The sequence below is a fragment of the Lepidochelys kempii genome, chromosome 23 (genome assembly GCF_965140265.1).
Source record: "Lepidochelys kempii isolate rLepKem1 chromosome 23, rLepKem1.hap2, whole genome shotgun sequence".
Taxonomy (NCBI): domain Eukaryota; kingdom Metazoa; phylum Chordata; order Testudines; family Cheloniidae; genus Lepidochelys; species Lepidochelys kempii.
Genome location: NC_133278.1, coordinates 9,036,062 through 9,057,792, shown reverse-complemented (window position 1 = coordinate 9,057,792; position 21,731 = coordinate 9,036,062). Strand labels below are relative to the sequence as shown.

General features: G+C 59.0%; 1 protein-coding gene across 1 annotated transcript; it reads right to left on the bottom strand.

The window, feature by feature from the left end:
* Window positions 1–6,166: 6,166 nt before the first annotated feature.
* On the bottom strand, window positions 6,167–12,250 carry LOC140902097 (serine/threonine-protein kinase SBK2-like). The gene is made up of 4 exons (XM_073321793.1): window positions 12,198–12,250; window positions 7,800–7,967; window positions 7,209–7,411; window positions 6,167–6,760 (listed from the first exon to the last, which is right to left on the bottom strand). Exons 2-4 carry the CDS (start codon window positions 7,963–7,965, stop codon window positions 6,167–6,169), a joined length of 963 nt encoding a protein of 320 aa, XP_073177894.1. The 5' UTR covers window positions 7,966–7,967; window positions 12,198–12,250.
* Window positions 12,251–21,731: the final 9,481 nt, after the last annotated feature.

Genomic DNA, 21,731 nt, shown 5'->3' with positions numbered 1-21,731 from the left:
ATGACCCATCCACTCCCAGTCTCTATTCAAGCCTAAGTTAATTGTAACTGTAGCTCTCGTCCCCGAACGCCCCTACTCTACTTGCGCTATATTGATGACATCTTCATCATCTGGACCCATGGAAAAGAACCCCTTGAGGAATTCCACCATGATTTCAACAATTTCCATCCCACCATCAACCTCAGCCTGGTCCAGTCCACACAAGTGATCCACTTCCTGGACACTACAGTGCTAATAAATGATGGTCACATAAACACCACCCTATACCGGAAACCTACTGACCGCTATTCCTACCTACATGCCTCCAGCTTTCACCCTGACCACACCACACGATCCATCGTCTACAGCCAAGCTCTGCGATACAACCGCATTTCCTCCAACCCCTCAGACAGAGACAAACACCTACAAGATCTCTATCAAGCATTCTTACAACTACAGTACCCACCTGCAGAAGTGAAGAAACAGATTGATAGAGCCAGAAGAGATCCCAGAAGTCACCTACTACAGGACAGGCCTAACAAAGAAAATAACAGAACGCCACTAGCCGTCACCTTCAGCCCCCAACTAAAACCCCTCCAACGCATTATTAAGGATCTACAACCTATCCTGAAGGATGACCCAACACTCTCACAAATCTTGGGAGACAGGCCAGTCCTTGCCTACAGACAGTCCCCCAACCTGAAGCAAATACTCACCAGCAACCACATACCACACAACAGAACCACTAACCCAGGAACCTATCCTTGCAACAAAGCCCGTTGCCAACTGTGCCCACATATCTATTCAGGGGACACCATCATAGGGCCTAATCACATCAGCCACACTATCAGAGGCTCGTTCACCTGCACATCCACCAATGTGATATATGCCATCAAGTGCCAGCAATGCCCCTCTGCCATGTACATTGGTCAAACTGGACAGTCTCTACGTAAAAGAATAAATGGACACAAATCAGATGTCGAGAATTATAACATTCATAAAACAGTCAGAGAACACTTCAATCTCTCTGGTCACTCGATCTCAGACCTAAAGGTCGCAATATTAAAACAAAAAGACTTCAAAAACAGACTCCAACGAGAGACTGCTGAATTGGAATTAATTTGCAAACTGGATACAATTAACTTAGGCTTGAATAGAGACTAGGAGTGGATGTGTCAATACACAAAGTAAAACTATTTTCCCATGTTTATTTTCCCCACCCCCACTCCCCATTGCTCCTCTGACGTTCCTGTTAACTGTTGGAAATGGCCCACCTTGATTACCACTACAAAAGGTTCCCCCCCGCCACCCCGCCAGCTCTCCTGCTGGTAATAGCTCATCTTAAGTGATCACTCTCCTTACAGTGTGTATGATAACACCCATTTTTTCATGTTCTGTGTGTATATAAATCTCCTCACTGTATTTTCCACTGAATGCATCCGATGAAGTGAGCTGTAGCTCACGAAAGCTTATGCTCAAATAAATTGGTTAGTCTCTAAGGTGCCACAAGTCCTCCTTTTCTTTTTGCGAATACAGACTAACACGGCTGCTACTCTGAAACCTGTTGGAAGACAGGATACTGGGCTAGAGGGACCTTTGATCTGACCCAGTATGGCCACTCTTATGTCCCCTGGACTCAACCAGCCACGTGCAGTGGGATTCCATGACATACATGGCTCTGTGCTGCTGGGTGCTGGCAGATCCAGGACATGGCCAGAGATTTATGGGCAGTGCCAGGGCCAGACCTCCATTGGGCTGAGCAGGGAGGCTGGCTTGCTGCCAGGAGCAGAATTAGAAATGGCTGGTACAGAGCTGGGGGGCGGGGGAGGAGGGGGCTGCTGCAGAGCTGCAACTCAGCTGGACACTACACAGCCAGGGAGCACAGAGTGGGGAAGGGGGAGGTGTAGGCTGACCCCCGCAGAGCCCCTCAATCCCAACCCGCAGCTCCCTGGCCCCTGCTAGTCCTGGGCTTCCCCCCAGGCAGCTCTGCCAGTGCCCCTCAATCCCAACCCACAGCCCCTGCTATCCCAGCCCTGGACTCCCCCTCAAGTTCTCTGCCAATGCCCCTCACTTCCGACCCACAGCACCTGCTGTGGCAGCTCCCCACTGCAGCCCCGGGTCCCTTGGCTGCTCTCTTGCTGTCACACCTTGAGCCTGCAGATAGTGACATGTTTCAGCGATAAACAAAAGTGGTTTGGGCTGGGCTGGTAGGAGAGACCTGCCTGGAGCTGAGCAGGTGTAGGGCACGGGGTGTTGGCTCTGCACCTGGCTTCCCTTTAATCACCAATTCAAGGCGGGGACGGGGGGATTAGCCAGTGTTCCCTGGAGGGACAGTAAATCTGGCCCAGTAAACAGGGATGGGGGTCAACAGCCCTGGGGCGGGTGACGGGGTCCAAGGGGCAGCCCATCTCGCTGGGATGCAGCCAGCCAGGGAGCCCAATGCATCCCGCTGCCACGGTGCTGTGTGTAACCCCGCAGCCTGTGGGCCCCGCCCCACATGAACACCAAACGCCAGGGCATTGGTACCTACTGCCCAGCAGGGAAGCACTGGGCCCCATGGGGCAGAGCCGTGGTTATGCAGGTAGAGCCAGTGCCATCACATCTGTGCCACAGGAGAGGGGGGATACAGAGTCCTGAACTGTGCCCAGGGCTCTGGGAGTTTGAGATGCCCAAACCCCCACAGCCAGAGCCTTCCCATCCCCTCCATGGTGGGGGGGGCACTGCCCCTTTTGTGGGCCCCTGGACATCCCTGTTACCCAGAGAGAGGCTTGCTGAATGCTGAGGCCTGGCCTGACCCAGTCCGGTGGCAGGGAGTTCCCCAGGCTCAGTGGGTGTTGTCTGAAATCAGCTCCCCTGGGAGCAGCCTGAAATGTATGGCTCTGTCTTACTGCTCACCCCTGCTCTGCATCGCCACCTGCCCACGGAGCCCTGCGCCGAGCAGCACCACCCATGGACCGGTCTCTGAACAGGGACATTTAGTGCAGACACAGGGAGGGGTCTGAGGAGGTCAAATGACGTCCCTCCCCTCCCACCCCCACCACCCAGGTGCATGAATCTGTATCAGCCCCAGAGACCCACAGCTTCAGCAGCAGGGGGACAGCAGCTAGGCCAGGGCCAGCCTTTCCCACAGCAGCTGCCAGACGTCCTGGGAATGGCCTCTTGTGTGTCATTCCCTGGGGCCTTAAAGCACAATGGCTTTATTTAAATGCGGCCTGAAGAGCCTCCCACCAGGCTTCCTCAGCAGCGCCTGGGCTCTGGCCCCCCAGCACGGAGTGCGACCGCCTGAGCTGCGGGACTGACTGCGCTAGCTGGCAGCAGCAGGAGACCATTATCCAGGCTGGCTGGGGATGGGCTGTGAGGGGGGGCAGGTACTTGGGGTTCTCAGGGCTCTCCCCCTCATTAGGGGCTCTCCCAGCCCCTCTCCCAGGGCCGTGCTTGTTGCTGCTGCCACGGCTTCAAGGGCCTTGGCGTGAGCCCAGCTCTTCAGAAGGTTCATGGCCAGTGATGATTTCGGCTGCGGCCCCCTTTTCCCTGCGCCGGCGAAAGATGGGAAATGACAGATTTTTAACACGCATTTTGGCCAAGCCTGGTGGATTTTCACTGCCAGCAAAGGCACTGCTGGAGCCAGGGTCTTTCTCTGCCAGATGGCAAAGGCCTGCAGCAAACGATGAGGGTGGGGGGCGACAAGGAAGGACTCTTAGAATGGAAGGTGTAGGGCAGCCTAAGTACTGGGTGCTCCCCATTGCTCCTAACCAGGCACCCATCAGTGCCCTGGCACCTGCTGTTCACCTGCCCTCGCCCGGTCTCTGAGACGGTTTCTGCTCAGGACAGGACTTGGCCCTCTCACGCTGGCACCACCTCAGCCTGGCCACCATGGCCCCTGGGATGGCTCTTGGGGTGCCCAGGGTTGGGCATCACCATGTTACCCCCTGCTGCCTCCAGCCACAGACAGACTTGCTGGTGCTTAGTTGGGTGCCAGCTCCCTGATCCCTCCAGCCTGGCAGCCACTAGGCCAGCCTGTTACCCGGGGTTCTTTCAACCCAAAGCTCTTGGTAACTTTTACTCTGTGCGAGGTGGTGTCAGCCAGGGCCGACCAATCAATGGCTGGCACAAACAGGACAACACAAGAGGGCTTTCACTTAAAGCTAAACTTTACTTAGTCTCAAGCACTTATACACACATCCGCACCAGGAAATCACCCCCAACCCTTGATCATTACCAAAGCTGAGTGTGGCTCTCGAGTGGCACAGCGGCAGCCCGTCTGCTGTCTGCCGGTGGGGAACACAAGATGCTTCCAGAGGGAGAGTCCAGTCCCAAAGAGTCCCCCTACCTCAAACTTTCCCTCCTTATTTAGACATGAGTAATAGCATGACATGTCCCTTAAAGAAAACTTGTTAAGCAAGCAGTTCCAATGGGCAAGAAAGAGGCTCCTTCTGATTATTGATTAACCAGGGGTGGGTTTTTCCAGAGTTTGCAGCCTTGAGGCCCCAGTAGAGATTCCTGGGGCACATCCTGCTCTTCTAAAATGCGTGTATCAGCAACTTCAACACAATTCATATCAGGAAGGATGCGGGGTCAAGCTGCCCTTTCTGTGGCACCCAACTCCCCCCCCCCACCCCCAGCCTTGGTTAAACTGAGACTGTTGAATGGCCAGTTTAGAGCCTGCTGCCTTGAAGCCATACTGGTTTCAGGCACTTTACTGGTTTGCCAAAGTCTCCGCTTACAAGCCCACGTTTGCCTCGTGGGTGAACAGCTGGGCCTGAGCCCCTTAGAAAACCTCCTGCTGTGGTGTGCTGCCCCCTCTCCATTGAGCACACCCCATAATGCTGGGGCTGCAGCCCCCATGGGACCGGGGCACACACCAGCGTGCCCAGTTCCGCTGCAGCCCCTTGCATGACAGCCCCGCCCTGAACTCTGGTCCCAGAGAGGCCCGTGAGGAAGGGCAGTGGCAACAGAAGGGTGCCACATAAACCAAAAGCAACACCTGGTGTCTGGAGCCTGCCCTAAACCCACCTCCCCAGGCTAATCTGGCTAAAGTGTACCCGCACTGCCCAGGTGCAGGACAAAGTGGGTCTCTCGGCATTCTGCTCATAGCCCCAAAGTTCATTCTCTGTCCTCCGAGTCTGGATAGCCCCCTTCGCTTAGTGTCAGGCATGTTGCTGCCCTGTTGATTTCACCAGCGCACAGCCTGGGTGCTGCGTTCCCCTCCCTACACCCCTCCATGCAGAGACTGGGTGCTGAGTTCCCCCCCCCCAGCACAGACTGGGTGCTGGGTCCCCCTGCAAAGACTGGATGCTGGGTTCCCCCCCACCCCATGCATAGATTGGATGCCCTTCAAACCCAAGCCGCAGCCTCCAGCTACCCCAGCTCTGAGGTCCCCACCATGTCTTGGACCCATTTGCAGTACAGAAGCCCCCTTGCCAGCCCAGTTATATTTAGTGGCCGTGTGCGGCCGCGTGCCTTGGCCACTTGTTGACAGTTTCCAATTACAGTTGTGCGCGGAGGTTCGTGTCTTGAGGCCTTTGGCATCTGGGGTCAGCAACAGGCCACATGCTGGAAACACAGCCAGGAAACAGGGTGCAAAGCCAGCCCTGTTCCTGTACGGGATGTGCACCGTGGGGCTCAGCCCCCACGCCTCACAGTCTCCACCACAGGGGCTGACCCCACTGCTCATGCAGCCCCACCATGGGGAGTCTCAGTCCCTCCCCTCACCTCATGCACCTCCACTGCAAGTCCCTGCCCTCCTGCCCTATACAGCCATGGGGCTCAGTTCCTGCCCTCCTGCCCATACATTCCCATCGTGGGCAGCTGGCCCAGCTCAGAGAGTCCATGGTGGTTGGGGCCAATAACATCAACCTGGGGCCTGTCGGACGAAAGCAGTGACTGAGGAGTGGGAATGGGCCGTGGGTCTGATCTGGGGCTTTGTGGGTCGTGGGGGACGGTGTCAGGCAGGTGGACCTATTGCTCTGGTATGCTGAAGGAAGCTCCGAGCCGCTAGTGTTAGGATTGTGCTTTTATTCCCTCCCCCCGTCCCCCTGCCATCTCTGCAATCCCCCAGGCCTGGCCCCCAGCACCAGCCTCTGGCCATGGTCCCTGCTAAGCAATGTGTCCTGCAAGTCCTTGGTCCCTGCGGCCCCTTGGCCATGGCGGGTGCCTGTGCCTGGCAGCAGTGCCCATGAGGCTGTGCTCAGCGGCAATGGCTACTCCCCCGCAGAGTCCTGCCTCCACGGGCAGCGCCCGGCTCCTTGGGTTCCAGCCAGGGGCACTTGATGTGGGCCATGGCAATGCTGGCTGGGCTGCGCTGGCTGGGGTCAGGGGTCAGCAGCCCTCGCAGCATCTCCTGGGCCTCATAGGTGAAGCGCCCCCAGCGGGGTGGGCGCGGGCGGACGCGGGGGCTGCGATGCCAGCGCTCAAAGTCCCGGTAGTGCCGGTCGGCGGCCGTGTGCCAGGGGAAGAAGCCAGTCAGCACGCAGAAGAGCAGCACGCCCAGGGCCCAGGCGTCCAGGCTAGGCTGGGCCGGCAGGCGGGCCGAGGGCCCCAGGAGGCACAGCTCGGGTGCCGTGTAGGGCAGGTTCTCAGGCAGGGCCTCGATGGCAGTGCCCTGCGGGCAGCTCAGCCCAAAGTCGGTCAGTTTGACACGCCGGCACTCAAGGTCGAGCAGCAGCACGTTCTCAGGCTTGACATCGCGGTGAACCAGCCCCTTGGCCCCCATGAACTCGAGGGCGCTGGCGAGCTGCAGAGCACAGCGCTTGACATGCAGCTCTGCGAGCCCGAACCCCACCTAGGGAATCATAGAATCATAGAATATCAGGGTTGGAAGGGACCTCAGGAGGTCATCTAGTCCAACCCCCTGCTCAAAAGCAGGACCAATCCCCAATTAAATCATCCCTCAGCACGGGGGAGAGAGGTTACACACAGTGCCCTGGAGGGGAAGGACTCTGGGTCCCACTGCCCACCTCAGGGCCAGCCAGTCCCTGCCCTGGGCGGATGGGAGCCACCCCCCGCCATCCCCAGCGGGGAAAGGCCTCCTGTCCCATTCCCTGTGCCTGCCTTGGGGCTGGATCTGAGTTGGTGCCCAACAGAGGGGAAAGGTCCCATGTCCCAATCCCCACCCCTTGAGCCAGCCAGTCCCCGTCCTAAGGCCGGGTGGGGCGTCCCCTAAAGGGGACAGGCCCATGTCCCATGCCCGTCCTCAGTGTGGCTACATCGGAGACTCTGGCTCATAGTACCTGTGGCTGCAGCAGGGAGAAGAGGTCCCTGGCAGGGGCGAGGTCCTGCGCGAAGACATAGTGGTGCTCGGTCTGGAAGGCGATGCCCAGGGCGCTGGCAATGCAGGGGTGGGCGGCCAGGCTCAGCGAGATGCAGTACTCGCTCAGGAAGTCCCGCAGCTCAGTGTCCCGCTTCTCGATGAACTTCAACGCCATCGGCCTGCCTGGGGGGGAGGGACGTGCGGAGAAGTCAAGGCTGCTGCCCCCCCCCCCGCCAGATCATACCCCCTCCCCTATGCTGGATCAGACCCACATATTCTCCACATCCCTCCCATGGATCAGCCCCCTGCCACCCCACGCTGCTCTGTGGGGCCAAGGGCTGTCAGGCTGTAGGATCCCAGGGCCCAGCAGCTAACCAGGTGTGGAGTCGGGGGGCAGAGGGGCTCAGTGCTCCATGCCTGGCCCTGGACAGGGCTCCCCCTCCCCAGCCGGTGCCCATCAGGGGGTGGGCTTAGTGCTGGCGCTCCTGGGGGAACAGGAGCAGTGGGTTCTGTGGGAGGTGGGGCCACATGGACACAGACTGCCCCCCCCCAGGGGCAGCCCAGGCCCTACCTTGCCGCTGGTGCACGGCCAGCAGCACGTGGCCATAGGAGCCGCTGCCCAGCTCCCTCAGGATGGTGTATGACTGGGTCACCTCCAGCCTGGGCAGGTTCTGCGCCGTCAGCTCCATCATCTCCTCCAGCTGCTGCTCTGCGCCCCACGGGGCGGGCAGGGTCATGGCTGCGGGAGGGGGAGGGATGGGGTTGTTACCACCGGGAGCAGTGCCCAGACGGCCCCCGGGGGACACGGACATCACCAGCCCAGCACTGAGACACGGCTGGCGTCGGCACCTTTGCTTCGCCATGCTGGCCTCAGGGCTGCCCACCTACGGTAACCAGGCATCCGGTTTTCGACTGGAACACCTCGTTGAAAAGGGATCCTGGTGGCTCTGGTCAGCGCCGCTGACTGGGCCATTGACTGTCCAGTTGGCCGCGGGGTCTCAGAGGAGGGGCAGGGCAAGGGTATTTGGTTTTGTGAAAGTAGAAAGTTGGCAACCCTATGCCCATGCCGTGCCCAGCTGGCTAATGCACCCTGATCCGTTTGGGGACGCCTGGGCCCCTGCACAGCAGACAAGTCTCCCCCAGGGCTCTGGCTCAGGTGGGCTCACTGGGCAGAGCTCACAGGGTGGAGCAGGAGGCTGGAGCTTGGGGGCGGTGAGGCCAGGTGGCCTGCCCTGAAGGGCGAGTGAGACCCCTCAGGGGTTTGGCACTCAGGATTCCTCCAAGAGACAATTTAAAAGCTGGGGCATAGCACTGCTCCTGTGGATCTGTGACAGCTGCTTATACAGGGACCCCTCGCCCTGTGCTGAGATGCGACTGCCTCTGGGGAGGGGTACGGGGGGCTGTTTATACAGGGACCTCGCCCAGTGCTGAGACGTAGCCACCTGTGATGGAGTACAGGGTTTGTTTCACACAAGGTTATGTCCCATTGAATAACAGCCCCTCCCAAGCCCCTTGGGGCCTGACAGCAGCTTCTCCATCCCTCTCTGCATGGGCCTGGGGCACCAAGACATGGCTTCCTGTAGATGCCCAGCTGTGGACCAAGGGGACATACCCCCCACACTGGGCTCCCCTTCCAGCCTGTGGAGTTTGGACAGACTCCAGGTCCCACTGATGCTCTGCACCTGGGGAAGAACAGCTCCCTTGCCCCGGTGACACCTCTTCCTGCCCCACTGAGCCTGAACTGCCCCAGGCCCCTCTACAACCCTGGGTTCGGGCACCAAATTCATACCGGCAGCAAACCCTGTATCACTTCCGAGCGCAGTCAAGGCCTTAGTCAGAGGCAGAGCCAGGGAAGCAACCTGGCTCCCAGCCCTCCTGCTGGAATCACTAGACCCCACTCCCCTCCCAGAGTTTGGGATAGAACCCAGGAGTCCCGGCTAATACCTGGACTTGCTCAGGGGAGGAAGTGGCCCTGGTGTCAGTGCCCCAGCACCATGTGCAGTGAATGTGGGACCAGCAGCCCTGGACACCCCCCGGCATCTTCAGGCTGGGAGCTGCCAGCAGCAAGAGAAGGGCAGCATTGAGAGGCCCACCCAGATAAATCAGTGGAGCCCTGTGGGCTTGGGGGGCACCAGATGAAAGAGGGACCCCACTTACCTGCCTCCTGGAGCTGGAGCCCCACAGTATGCACAGGGGAGCCTCTACCTTCCCGTCTGTCTGTCCGCTGGCCTGGGATGAGCCTTTTATCCCGTCCACCCCGAGCTGGAAAGGGTCCCGTGGTGGCTGGCAGATCCCAGCTGGCAGTGCAGGCCAGGGGTCGGGTGCGGTCAGTGCCGGGGGCTGGCACTCGCTGGGCCGGGATTAGCAGGCACTTATCTGGGTTATTTTTACCAGCTGGCACTGGATACTCCAGTCCCCCAGCCCCCACTCTCATTTACTGCTCCCCTCCCCCTGGCCCCCCAGTACCCTCTGTCCAGGATTAGCTTGTCCCAGGTGTTCCTGGAAAGTCAGCTCCTGACAGCAGGGGAGCGCCCCACCCTGGAAACCCACTGGGGAGCTGGAGCAGGGCAGAGACCCTGCTGGGGTGAAGCTCCAGGAAACACCTTCCCCCCAACAGAGCCCAAAGCATTTTCTGCCACGGTATACAGGGACCCCTTGCCAGGCACGGAGATACAGCCACCTCTGGGGTGGGGCACAGGAGCTGTTTATACAGGGACACCTTGCCGGGCACTGAGATACAGCCCTTCTGGGCTGGGAGCAGGGGCTGTTTAAATGGGGACCTCTCGCCCAGCACTGAGATGCAGCCACCTCTGGGGTGGGTGTGGAAGTGGTGGACTAGCACCTGGACAGGCTGCATGGGCATAGGGAGGTGGAGATGGGAACATTTCTCAAGAAGGAAGGTAGCCAGGATTGTCCAGGACGTGTGGTTCATGCCGAGACATCAGAGAACATATCTCCCTCACACTGCAATGTGAGAACCCCACATACAGTCTGGGCCTGTGGTGTTACTTTTGGTAAGACAGATATGAGGCCCCTTTCACCACATGGGGGCACTGGGGGTAAGCACTGACTGCTGGGAATTGCCCCCAGCCAGCCCCCCATCCCAACACTGGGTTGTCCTTGGCAGAATCTACCAGGGGGGCTGGGAGCCAGGACTCCTGGGTTCTATCCCCTGCTGGTACAAGCTGCCACCCCTTTATCTTCCCCATGCCCCCTGCAGATCCTGCCCTGCCTGCCAGGTATGCTTCCTGCTGGAGACTCTGGCTTGTGAGGGGCAGCGTGGGGGGCCCTGCCAGTCTGGGGAACTGCAGAGATTGGGGTCGGCTGGGGAAGCTCTGGGGCGCTCATGAGCAACTGAGCCCCCCACCCCCACAGGGTCGAGTCCCGGAGGCCTGCTCCCGCCTCCCTCTGTTGTTTGCCTGAGTCTCTGGGTGGGGGGAGGAAGGGCAAAGGAGGCCTGGGGGCAGGGCAGGGACGGCTCAGGCGGGCATCAGAGACTTGGGCCGTTCCTGTTCCCAGAACCACGGCAACATGGCCACAACAAAGGCCTATTCTGGGATCCCCTCAGGGGGTCTCTGTGCTTGTGCCATGGCGACAGCCCCAGATACAGCACATGGCATCTGCTCTGGGCAGGGGGTGGTGGTGGCAGGGACAGCATGACTCCCCCACCACTAGCCCCCCACCCTCTGGGCCACATGCAACCTCCTCAGCATGGGGCCTTCCCCTGGGAACAGGTTGGCTTGGGGGCACCACGCCCGGTGGTAACAAGACCAGGCTGGGCTGCACTTCGCAGGCACCAGATGCCAACGAACAGGGGGCACCAGACCTGATGAGACTCGGCCACCCCCCCAGCTCCCAGGCAGGACAACCAGGGCCATGCTCCTGCTCTCTGCCCAAGGGCCAGACCCCACAGACACCAAACCGCCTTGGGGTAGTGTGGGGACTTTATACGGGGACCCCTTCCCTGGTGCTGAGATGCAGCCACCTCTAGTTTGGTGCAGCTGTTTATACAGGGACCCCTCGGCCAGCGGTGAGATGCAGCCACCTCTGGGGTAGGGCAGCTGTGCATACAGGGACCCCTTGCCTGGCGCTGAGATGCAGTTCTACGTGGGCTGTGGAGGTTTGTCCAGGCCCCAAGCTTCACTCCCAGACTCCAGGGGGAAACGACCTGGGTTAGGGAACCCTCCACAACAGTCTGAGTCCTTAATATTAGTTTTTCAACACCAGCCATCAGGTCCAAGAGGGGCAGCCGGGGCCACCAGCGACTGTGAGGGGAGAGTGCCTTGTGACAAAGGTGGGGATTGTCTGTAGCATTTTATGAACTGTCTGTGTGACTCTGTACTGATCTCCTTGGATAGTATTCAAGACAGAGAGCTGCCAGGAGGACTGGCTGGGCTGGTGTGGGCCCTGCGAAGGCCGAGCCAGGCTGGCTGGGCTGGTGTAGCACCAAGGAAGGCAGAGCTGGGCCGGCACAGCACCAAGGAAGGCAGAGCCGGGTCGGCTGGGCTGGCGTGGGCCCTGTGAAGGCACAGCCGGGCTGGCTGGGCTGCGGCTGCGCCAGGGAAGGCAGGATTCCTGGCCAGCTTGGTCCCATTCCCCTTCTTCCCTCCTACCTGTCAAAACTGTTCCCATTCAACACCATCCCGACTACTGAGTTGGGACCATCTGATTCCTTGTCCCCCAGCCTCAGCTGCCCCTCCAGCTCCACTGCCCACTAGTGACCAATCTCAATATTTCTCCTCTCTCTTCTCCCCAGTGGGGGATAGTGGGGACCCACCCATTGTCCAAATCACCCACGACTCTTACACAAGTAGGGTCAGGAACTGGGACAGTGCCTGTGGGGGGAGGAGATTCTGGCTGGTGTGTGACAAACAAACCCATCTTGGGGGTCCCAGATCACAGAGAAGAAAGGTTCCCATTAGGGGTGGTGAACAATTTCAGTTCCAGCCTAGCTGGGGAACATTTGTACCTTTTCTCTGCCCTGGAGCTGCTCTCGGATGTCCTTGAGAGCAGCCTCCTCTATGGCCACGTCCACCCGTTCCTTCTCCTCCTCATCCTCTGAGTCCCTGCACCAGGGAGAGAAGGGGACAGGGTGACTCCTGCTGCCACTCAGGGGAAGGACAGGGGAGTGGTGGGGAGAGCAGAGTTAATGTTCCCTCTTCCCACCTCAGGGACCCAGGGCAAATTGGGCCCCACACTCCCCCTCTCGGGGATGCCTTCAGCCTCCAATAGCTTCAGGAGCCCCTTCCCCCCCCCCCGCCACTGTGCTGGATTCCCTGGGAGGTGCCTGCCCCCCAGGCTGGGCTGCGGCAGCACCAGGGAAGGCAGAGCCGGGCTGGTGTGGTTCACTGATTGTTACCTGCATGTTAGTTTTAGTCTAGCAGAGTCTTGAAGAGTTTGCTGGCAAGGTAGAGAGGCTGGCGTGTCTGGCACAGGGTAACAGTGGCTGATGGTTCTGGGTGTCCTGAGCAGAACCTCAAAGATGGAGAAGTAGTTCCTGTTTGTTTCACGTTCACAGACCCACAGCAACATAGCCAAAGTGGGAGGAGAGAAGAGAGTGTAGCAGGGGAAGTGCTGGGGTGGGACCCAGTTCAGTTCCCAGGTCTCTCCCAGGTTTGTGGGTGAGATCTAGGGCAGGTCTCTGTTGGACAAAGGACAGTCTCCTGCTCCTTACAATAATTTGTGTCCACGGAAGAGAAGGGCTGATTCCCTCCTTGTGACTCTCAGCAGCTCCCTAGGAAGGAGCCACTGCTCTTCTCTGCAGACCTTCTCCTGGATCTCACAGGAGTCTGATGCTCTCACTCCGCAAGCCTGCCTGGGGCCCTGGAGTTAGTGCTCAGCAGAACCAGGCAGAGCCCTGTCTTAGAGCACCAGCGCCTTCCCTCTGTCCCTGAAGGAGGCAGGGCCCCAACACTGCTCTGCACTGACTGCTCTGACTAAGGGTGGCCCAATGTGCTCTCAGGTAGCATGACACAATGGAAATGTGGATCATCCAGTCTCTCATTTCCAGGCCTCCCCAGGGTTACAGTAAAATTCCTGTTGCCCCTCCCCATTGTGCTCAACTCCCAGATGTGCTGGAGGTTGCTGTCAGCAGGCTCTTCAGCATGGCATCCATGGACCAGAGGCCTTCCTGCTCCTGGGACAGAGGAGTAGGTTGATGATCTACCTGCCCATGGCCATGGTTTATACTCCATGCAGGGCAGTGCACAGGAACTGCGATTTCCTGTTTCGGATCTAGTGGCAGCTTCAGGAGACTGTATATGAGACCTTGCAGTTGGGGGGGTGTGGTCCAGACAGGCAGTGATTTGGGTGTGGAAGTTTGAGGAATAAGGCAGAGGCCCATATGGGGCAAGGAGGGCAGGGACTTGGGAAGCAAGAGCAGAGGATCAAACACTTTCTAAATGCGGGTCAGAATTATCCCCACCTTCAGAGATGCCCCGAGGGGTAAATGGCTCTTACCTCCACGAGGGGGCGGGTCTTCCATTTAAGCCGCTTTGAGACCCAGCACTGCTTGGGTTGATGGGACGAAGTGACCTGTCCCCACTGCTCCCTGAGGTGGCTCAGCTGCAGGCTGCCCCCATCTGGGAGGCGGTGACAGATCCCAGGGCCTGGGAGACAGCTGGGGAGGAGGCTCCTATCCATTTCCCACTCGGAGACCCCGTGGAAGGGCCAAGGGGAGAATAAAGGGCGGAAGGTGAAGCTAGCCCTGAGTCTCTGTCCCATCCCCATCTCCTCAAAAGTGGAGCTTTCCGAGCTTCAGTAGGGCAGAGGGGCTGTAGCCATGACCCAAAGACCTCTCTGCACCATATGGGTCAGGGAGAGCTCTGCCTGGGCGCAGGGGGAATGGGATGGGGGTCAGGCCAAGGAATGGGGGGAGGGGAGAGAGAGTGAGAGGAAGAGCTCATGCCCCAGATGAAGGAATTTTGGGGGCAGAGGGAAGGACCCTGCTCCACAAAGAGGGGAGAGAATTTCTATCACTGCCGGGGGCTCCATTTCCCCATCCCCATCATTTACAGTGAGCCAGAGCACGACCTGCAGCAGGGAGCGGGACTTGCTGAACATGGGAGGGGAACCTTTCAAGGCATCTGATGTGGCACAGCCCCTGCAGCGCCTCGGGCAGCAGGCGCAAGGGGCGGATGACGTGGAGCTGGTGCCTCATATTGGCCGTGACGTCCTCCTGCTGCAAGGGAACGAGAACGTGTCATAGACTCAGGATTAACCATAGGCACCAACTTTAGCCGGCGCCGGTGGGTGTTCGTGCCCCCTGCCTCCAGCCCCGCCCCAACTCCACCCCCTCTCCGCCCCGCCCCCATTCCAACCCCTTCGCCAAAATTCCCTGCCCTGCCTCCTCCCCTGGGCACACCGCATTTCCCCTCCTCCCCGGCAAGCCTGGGAGGGAGGGGGGAGAAGCGGAGAGGCGGCGCGATCAGGGGAGGAGGTGGAACAGAGGTGCGCGGGGGGGGGCCCCTCAGGAAGTAACCTGGGGGGGCGCACAGAGGAACCGCTCCCTGCCCCAGCTCACCTCTGCTCCGCCTCCTCCCCTGGGCGCGCTGCCACCTCTCCTCTTCTCCCCCTCCCTCCCGCTCCCAGGCTTGCCCTGCCCTTGAACCGGGGAGTGGGGGGGGAGGAGAAGCGGAGCGCTGCGCTCAGGGGAGGAGGCAGAGGTGTAGCGGAGGGAAGCTGGGGGGGGCCAGTGCTGAGCACCCACCAATTTTTCCCGGTGGGTGCTCCAGCCCCGGAGCACCCACGTAGTCGGCGCCTACGGGATTAAGGGCACCTGGAACCAGCAGCATTTCCCCCCAGCACCTGCGCACGTCCGAGGGATGGATTCACCCTCCTGACCCCCAGGATGGAGTCTTGTTGTCCTCTCTAGCGGCTTCCAGTACCAACCCCTGTCCCTGTAGGGTGAGCTCCTGCCGCGTCCCCCTCAATGCCCCTAACAGCTGTTCCACTCCCAACCCACCTGGGGATACAGCTCAAGTTCTCAGAACCCTCTCCTCCAACCTCACCCCCACCCCTACCCAGGTAGGGCAGGGAGGGGGCTCCAGTGGGGGGGGGCAGGAGGGATTCTGGCAGCAGTGAAGTGGGATGGTGGGAGGTTGAGATCCTTCCCCAAGTCACACCAGTGACTAATGCTGAAGCCACAGGATGGCAGCCCTGGCGAATGGGCCAGGTCAGCAGCCCCTGCTGACCGAATCCTCCTGTTCTCTCAAGTGTGGATCCAGCCCTGCCAGCAGCAGGACAAGCGTCCCCCGCCCATGTGCCTTGGCCCTGCCCGGTCAATTGCCGTCACCAGTCAGTCCTTGGCCTCTCAGGCTGCCAGTGATGGAAACAACTCTGGATGGTGGCTCAGGTGACACGGACACTAGGCCACAGGGAACTGGGTGCAGCCCTGTGGGGCAGGCAGGAAAGGCTCGCAGAGGGCACTTAGGGGACTCTCCTGCCCTTCCCAGGACTGATAGTATCGTGTCCTAAGAACCTAAATCCAGGATGAGGTAATGCTTGCAATTAATTAGCCTTGCTAAAGATGGCACCTGCTCCGACTCTCATTCCCCACCAGGCTCCTTGCTCCCAGGCCAGTGAATGGCGATAGGATGGGAATGAGGCCCTGCCCCCCCCAATCTCCTGAGTCCAATGCAGCTGCTCACCTTGTCCCCCATCAGCTGCTGGACTTCCCCCAGGAGGGAGGAGGCCAGGACCAGCCCAGCCTGGCTGACAGGCAGCAGAGGGGAATGGATGGCCAGCACTGCCATCTGGAGGAAGAATCTTCTCTCCCCTCTGAGAAGAACTTTCCGAAGACCTGAAACCAAGAGGACGCAAGGCCTTAGCAGGTTGCCCAAAGCCAGGCTCCACGTGCTGGGGCTAGAACAGCATCACCCTCTAGTGACCCAGGGGCAGAGAGCTGCTCCAGCCCAGGCAGCTCATTCCCTGGAGGCTTTCAGGGGCCCCTGGCTCAGGGAAGCCCTTTAGTAAAAGGTGGCAGGCACTAAGGGATCCAAAGCCTGTAGTGGCTCTTTCTGGAGGGCAATTTATCGCAGGGGCTGGGCTGGAAATGGCTCTGTGTGTGTGGGAGCAGGGACGCTCTGGTGTGCAGCTCACAGCGCTGACAGAGGACCCTGCATTGCTTCCAGCAGAGAGATCTCCTGCACCTCAGTGGCTAGAGGTAGAGTGCATATGTGTATGTGTGTGTGTGTGGGGGGGGGTGTTGTGTTTGGAGCTGACAGACCAAAGCTCTATTCCCCCCCAACTGAGTGATTTCTCTAGTAGCTGGGTCTGGCGCCTGGAGCTCCTGCGCTTCTCCCAAGGGGAATCCAAACTGCACCATGACAAGGACCAGGAGACTCAGGTCCCAGTCCCCAACACACAGACACGCCTGTGAACCTTTTGTTCTGGGGCAGCAGTTCAGCTTGTGGGAGGGAGGACAAGCTCAGTGTCTCTCTCACACGGCGTCTGCAGAGCAGCATTCTGTAGATGCACTTGTAGATCCAGGAGCCCTTCGAAGGCCTCCTCTGTGACGTTGTGGAGATCCCCCATTTCACCTTGGACTCCAATTCTGGGGCACTGTGTTATGGGGTGTTCAAGGGTTTGGATGTTCTCACCGCAGACGTGCGAAGGGGAGTCTTTGATTTTCTACCTGTGCATCAAGTAGCCACAACTTGGGTCAGTGATAATGGGCTTCTTTGGAAGAGCGGCTGAGGTCCAGGCACTCTACCATTCCCTGGCCGGGTCCAGAGACATGAGGGGGCGCATATGGTCCATAGTGGTTTCGGAGTTCACTGTGTCCCCTACCCAGTTCCCAGGTTGGGGCATTCTGCTTCCTGACTGGTGATGGCATTGGGCAAACCCCACCTCCTTTCTCTGCTTCTATGGGGCAGGGAATCTAGCAAGGGTCTGGCCAGGCAATAGTGACTCACTGACCCAGTGCTCTCCTCTCTGACCCTCAGGTATCAGCCAGGGGGACAAGTTGTGGAGACAAACCTATAGCCACAATCCTACGCTAACTCACCCACCCGGGGATTCTCCTTATGCCACATAGCAATGGATCCATGTGAGACACACAAATCATGGCAACTAGCGAGGCTCCAACGTGGGACCTTTAGTACCAGCCTCTCCCACTGGGGGCTGGATAGGAAACTGGTGGCTGCACAGTGGGCAGAGTCTTCGCTGCATCCCTGGCCCAATAGAATTGGAGGGGGTGGAGCAGAACAGAGAGCGAGACAGAGAGAGACTCATCCTCCAGCTGGGGTCAGGCTGAGAGAAATTGGCTGGGGTCTCATTACCCAGTTGTGGTCACTCCTATTGGGTCCCATTTCCCAGCTGGGTTCCTTACCCTCTGGTGCAGCAGCAGCTGGTAGAGCTGGTAAACCCCCTCCCTGGCCTGCTGGCTGATGTCCTTGGCTGGGTCACCGACAAACAGAGCCAGCTGTGCCACATGGTGACCCATCCTAGGGAACTCGGCTGAGATCTAATGGAAGGGAGAGGAGAAGGGACTCCATCAACATTTTTCTGTCAGCTCCCAGTCCCCCCTGGGCCAGGAGTCTTCTTCCCCTCAGCCCCTGTGCAGGAGATGCTGGGGGAAAGAAGACAGAGCTAGACCCTTCATTTTCTCTGCCCCTAAGGGAGCCTAGAGTTGCTCCAGGATACCAAGAAGGGACCCAAGGCCAGGCATGAACCTGGTTGGAGCACAGACTGGAGCATGGTCCCCTTAAAGGCCCAGAGTCATCACCAACCAGGAAAAGAAGGACTTGACTCAAGCCTCGCTCATTCCCTGCTCTGATTCTGCATCCCCAAGGGGAACACTCCTAACTGATAGCCTCTGCAGCAGCAAATCCTACAGCCCGTTGGGGCCAGTCTACGCCTGGAGTCAAGAAGCTGGGGTCAGAGGTCACTAACATCAAACTCAGGGAGGGTGATGGTGAATCTGAGCAGGGCCGTGATGCTCCTAACAGCCCTGGCTCTCTCTTGGGACATGAGCCAGAAGTTTACGTGCTGTGGGGGAAAGAGGCAGGTCAGGATCAATAGGCAGGTGCACGTGCTGTGCAAATGAGCCCCTTCCCATCCCCAGGGGGCTGAGACACTGTGCGCAGGGGGGGAATATCTGAGTCATTGATCGCAGAGCTTTATAAGGGGATTGTTGCCCCCAAGCCGATACTTGTATTCTGCAGGTCACAACTTGTCAGTGTCTCTCTAGATTGGGACAGTGTTTGGTGTCGGGGCTGGTCCCATCCTTCCTGAACTCCTGATTCCTGAACAGTTCACCAGGAAAGAGACAGACCCTCACCCCTCCCTGACTCTCAAGTCCTTTGGTGGATGAAGGGAGTGACTGTAAGCACCATCCCCCCAGGAATCTCAGGGCCCGTCGGAGACAAGGGCAGATTCCCTGGGGTCCTCCTGTTTCTCTGAGGAGCCTGTGCCTATTCTCTGAGGACCTGGATCCCACACGGGGGTTCAGACTCTCACTCCCCAAGCCAGCTAGGGACCCTGTGGTTAGTGCTCAACAGAACCAGGCAGAGTTCTGGCTTGAAGTCCCAGCTCCTTCTTCTGTCCTTCAAAGATGAAGGGCCTGACACGGCATTGCCCCGACCAAGGATGGCCCACTGTGGGACCAGCTAGGAGGGCAAACTGGAAAATGGATCTTCCAGTCTCTCCTTAGCAGTCCTCTTAAAAGTTAAGGTAAAATTGCCCCCTGTCCCCCTCCTCATGGGGCTCACCTCTAAGATGTAGTGGAGCCTGTCGGTGTCTGGGGACTCTGCCAGCAGGTTCCCCAGCATGGTGTCCAGGAGCTCTGGCAAGACTTTGTGCAGAGCCTGCAAAGCGAGGGAGAACCATAGGTCAGAGTTAGGGAAACTGGGGCTATACCTGCCACAGGATGGGAAGAGGGGTCTTTGGGAAGCACTGGTGAGACCCCCAAATACATATCCTAGCCTCTGTCATTCACATCCCACTGCAGGCAATTAGCAAGGATTCATGGCACGATGACAGCTGGCTCTTTGATCCATGGCAGGATGGGAAGAGGGGTCTCTGCAGAGGACCTTGTAGGCAGCAGAGTATGGAACAGCCAAGCTGCTATGGATGGAAGCTGGGCTGCTGGGCAAAACACAGCATGTGGAAGGATGGAAGGAATTCCCCCTAGAGGGGTAACATCATCCCCCCTGGAGGGAAGGATCCAACCCTGCAGCTTGTTCCATCTCTGCCCTCCCCACCCCTATCTCTGGAGCTCCAGCAAATGAGGGAAGCAGGGACCATAGGCCACTCCTGCTCCTGGCAGAGAGGAGAAGGATGATCTAGAGCCATCTTGGGTGGCGTTCTTCTCCATGCCCAGGGTGAAGATGGCATGCAGGGCAGCTCACAGGAGGGGAGTCTCCAGCTCTGGCTCCAGGGCAGGTTTCATGGTGCTGGCAAGAGAGAGGAGCCAGTATCGGACTGTGCAGTGCGGGGGTGGGATTGGCACCAACACAGATGTGAAACTGCAGGAAATAGGCACAGTCTGGTGAGAATGGGGTGGGATAGCTCAGTGGTTTGAGCATTGGCCTGCTAAACCCAGGGTTGTGAGTTCAATCCTTGAGGGGGCCATTTAGGGATCTGGGGCAAAAATTGGGGATTGGTCCTGCTTTGAGCAGGGGGTTGGACTAGATGACCTCCTGAGGTCCCTTCCTACCCTGATATTCTATGAATCTATGAGAATGGAAACTGAGGCACCGAGCCAGGGAAGGACCAGGCCAAGGCCTCACATCTGGGGCAGGGCAGGAATAGCGCCTGTTCCCTGGACCCTGCTGCCCCTCCTGTATCTGACCCTGGGAGTGAGCCTCGCCCCAAGGCCCCTGTAATGTTACTGGAGTGAAAAGAACAGCCGAGCCAGGAGAGTGAACCTTCCCCACCACCTCTGTCAGAGGAGTCACCCTTGGGAGGTGACCTGGGAGCGGGAGGGGCCGTGACTCCCAGCCCTAGGCCTGAGCAGCACCGGGGTTAGGGGAACTGGGCAAGAGGGTCTCGGTACCTGAGGTTGCCCACAGCAATCAGGGAGTTGGCGAGGACGGCAGGTGGAGAGTTGCCAAGCAGCTCCTCAATGAGCTCCTGTGATACCCAAAGGAGACAAAGGAGCGTGCGAGATTCGGGCCTCACTGACACTTCCCAGTGAGAAGATTACATAGCCAGCGCCCACCATGGCTAGCAGGATCCCCCCACCTGCCTCCCGCTCCTCCGATTCCTTCCTGCCCAACAAACTTGGCCTCCTCCCAGGATTCCCGGCCAGCTTAGTCTCATTCCCCTTCTTCCCTTCTACCTATCAAAACTGTTCCCATTCAACAGCATCCTGACTACTGAGTTGGGACCATCTGATTCCTTGTCCCCCAGCCTCAGCTGCCCCTCCAGCTCCACTGCCCACTAGTGACCAATCTCAATATTTCTCCTCTCTCTTCTCCCCAGTGGGGGATAGTGGGGACCCACCCATTGTCCAAATCACCCACAACTCTTACACAAGCAGGGTCAGAAACTGGGACAGTGCCTGTGGGGGGAGGAGATTCTGGCTGGTGTGTGACAAACAAACCCATCTTGGGGGTCCCAGATCACAGAGAAGAAAGGTTCCCATTAGGGGTGGTAGATTATCATAGACAAGACCTTTGGCAGGGAGTGGGCAGGACAATTTCAGTTCCAGCCTAGCTGGGGAACATTTGTACCTTTTCTCTGCCCTGGAGCTGCTCTCGGATGTCCTTGAGAGCAGCCTCCTCTATGGCCACGTCCACCCGTTCCTTCTCCTCCTCATCCTCTGAGTCCCTGGGAGTCCCTGCACCAGGGAGAGAAGGGGACAGGGTGACTCCTGCTGCCACTCAGGGGAAGGACAGGGGCGTGATGGGGAGAGCAGGGTTAATGTTCCCTCTTCCCACCTCAGGGACCCAGGGCAGATTGGGCCCCACACTCCCCCCTCTCGGGGATGCCTTCAGCCTCCAATAGCTTCAGGAGCCCCTAGTAGAGAAGCCCCCCCGCTGCTGTGCTGGATTCCCTGGGAGGTACCTGCCCCCCCAACCCGGAGCATCAAGGGACCAAAGTGGCAGCAGCTCTTGCTGCCCCCACCCGCCAGCTCCCCTTGCTGCAGGGGCAGCTGTGTGACTGCTGCTGGTGTCAGTGTGGTTCATGGGGCTCAGTCCAGACACCTGGGCTGGGGACCCGCCCCACATAGCACTGGTAGAGTGCCTGGGCCCAGGGTGTTCACAGCCCCGTCCTCACCCCTCCCTGAGCCCAGCCAGGCTCCTCACCTGGTACAAAACAGCGGCAGCCATCGGCCTCGCTGCTGCCAGAGTCCCAGGTGCTGCTGCTGTCCCATGGGGAGCTGCTGTTGCTGGGACAGGGACACTCCACCTCCTGCCCTGGGGAGGCTGGAAGGTCCTCAGTGACCGGGCAGGGTGATGTCTCCTGCCGGGAATCAGGGCTGGGGCTTCCCACACAACAAGCCCCAGAGCCACCCTGCCCAGCTCCCCTCCTGGGCTGCGTCCCACCTGCCCAGCCA

Bases quoted from the DNA above. Each gene is read 5' to 3' on its own strand.
- LOC140902097 (XM_073321793.1), bottom strand. From the start codon at position 7,965: ATGACCCTGCCCGCCCCGTGGGGCGCAGAGCAGCAGCTGGAGGAGATG. The intron at 7,412-7,799 runs GTAGGGCCTGGG...CCTCCCCCCCAG, and splicing joins GGCCGTGCACCAGCGGCAAG to GCAGGCCGATGGCGTTGAAG. The intron at 6,761-7,208 runs GTACTATGAGCC...ATGATTCCCTAG, and splicing joins TCTCCCTGCTGCAGCCACAG to GTGGGGTTCGGGCTCGCAGA.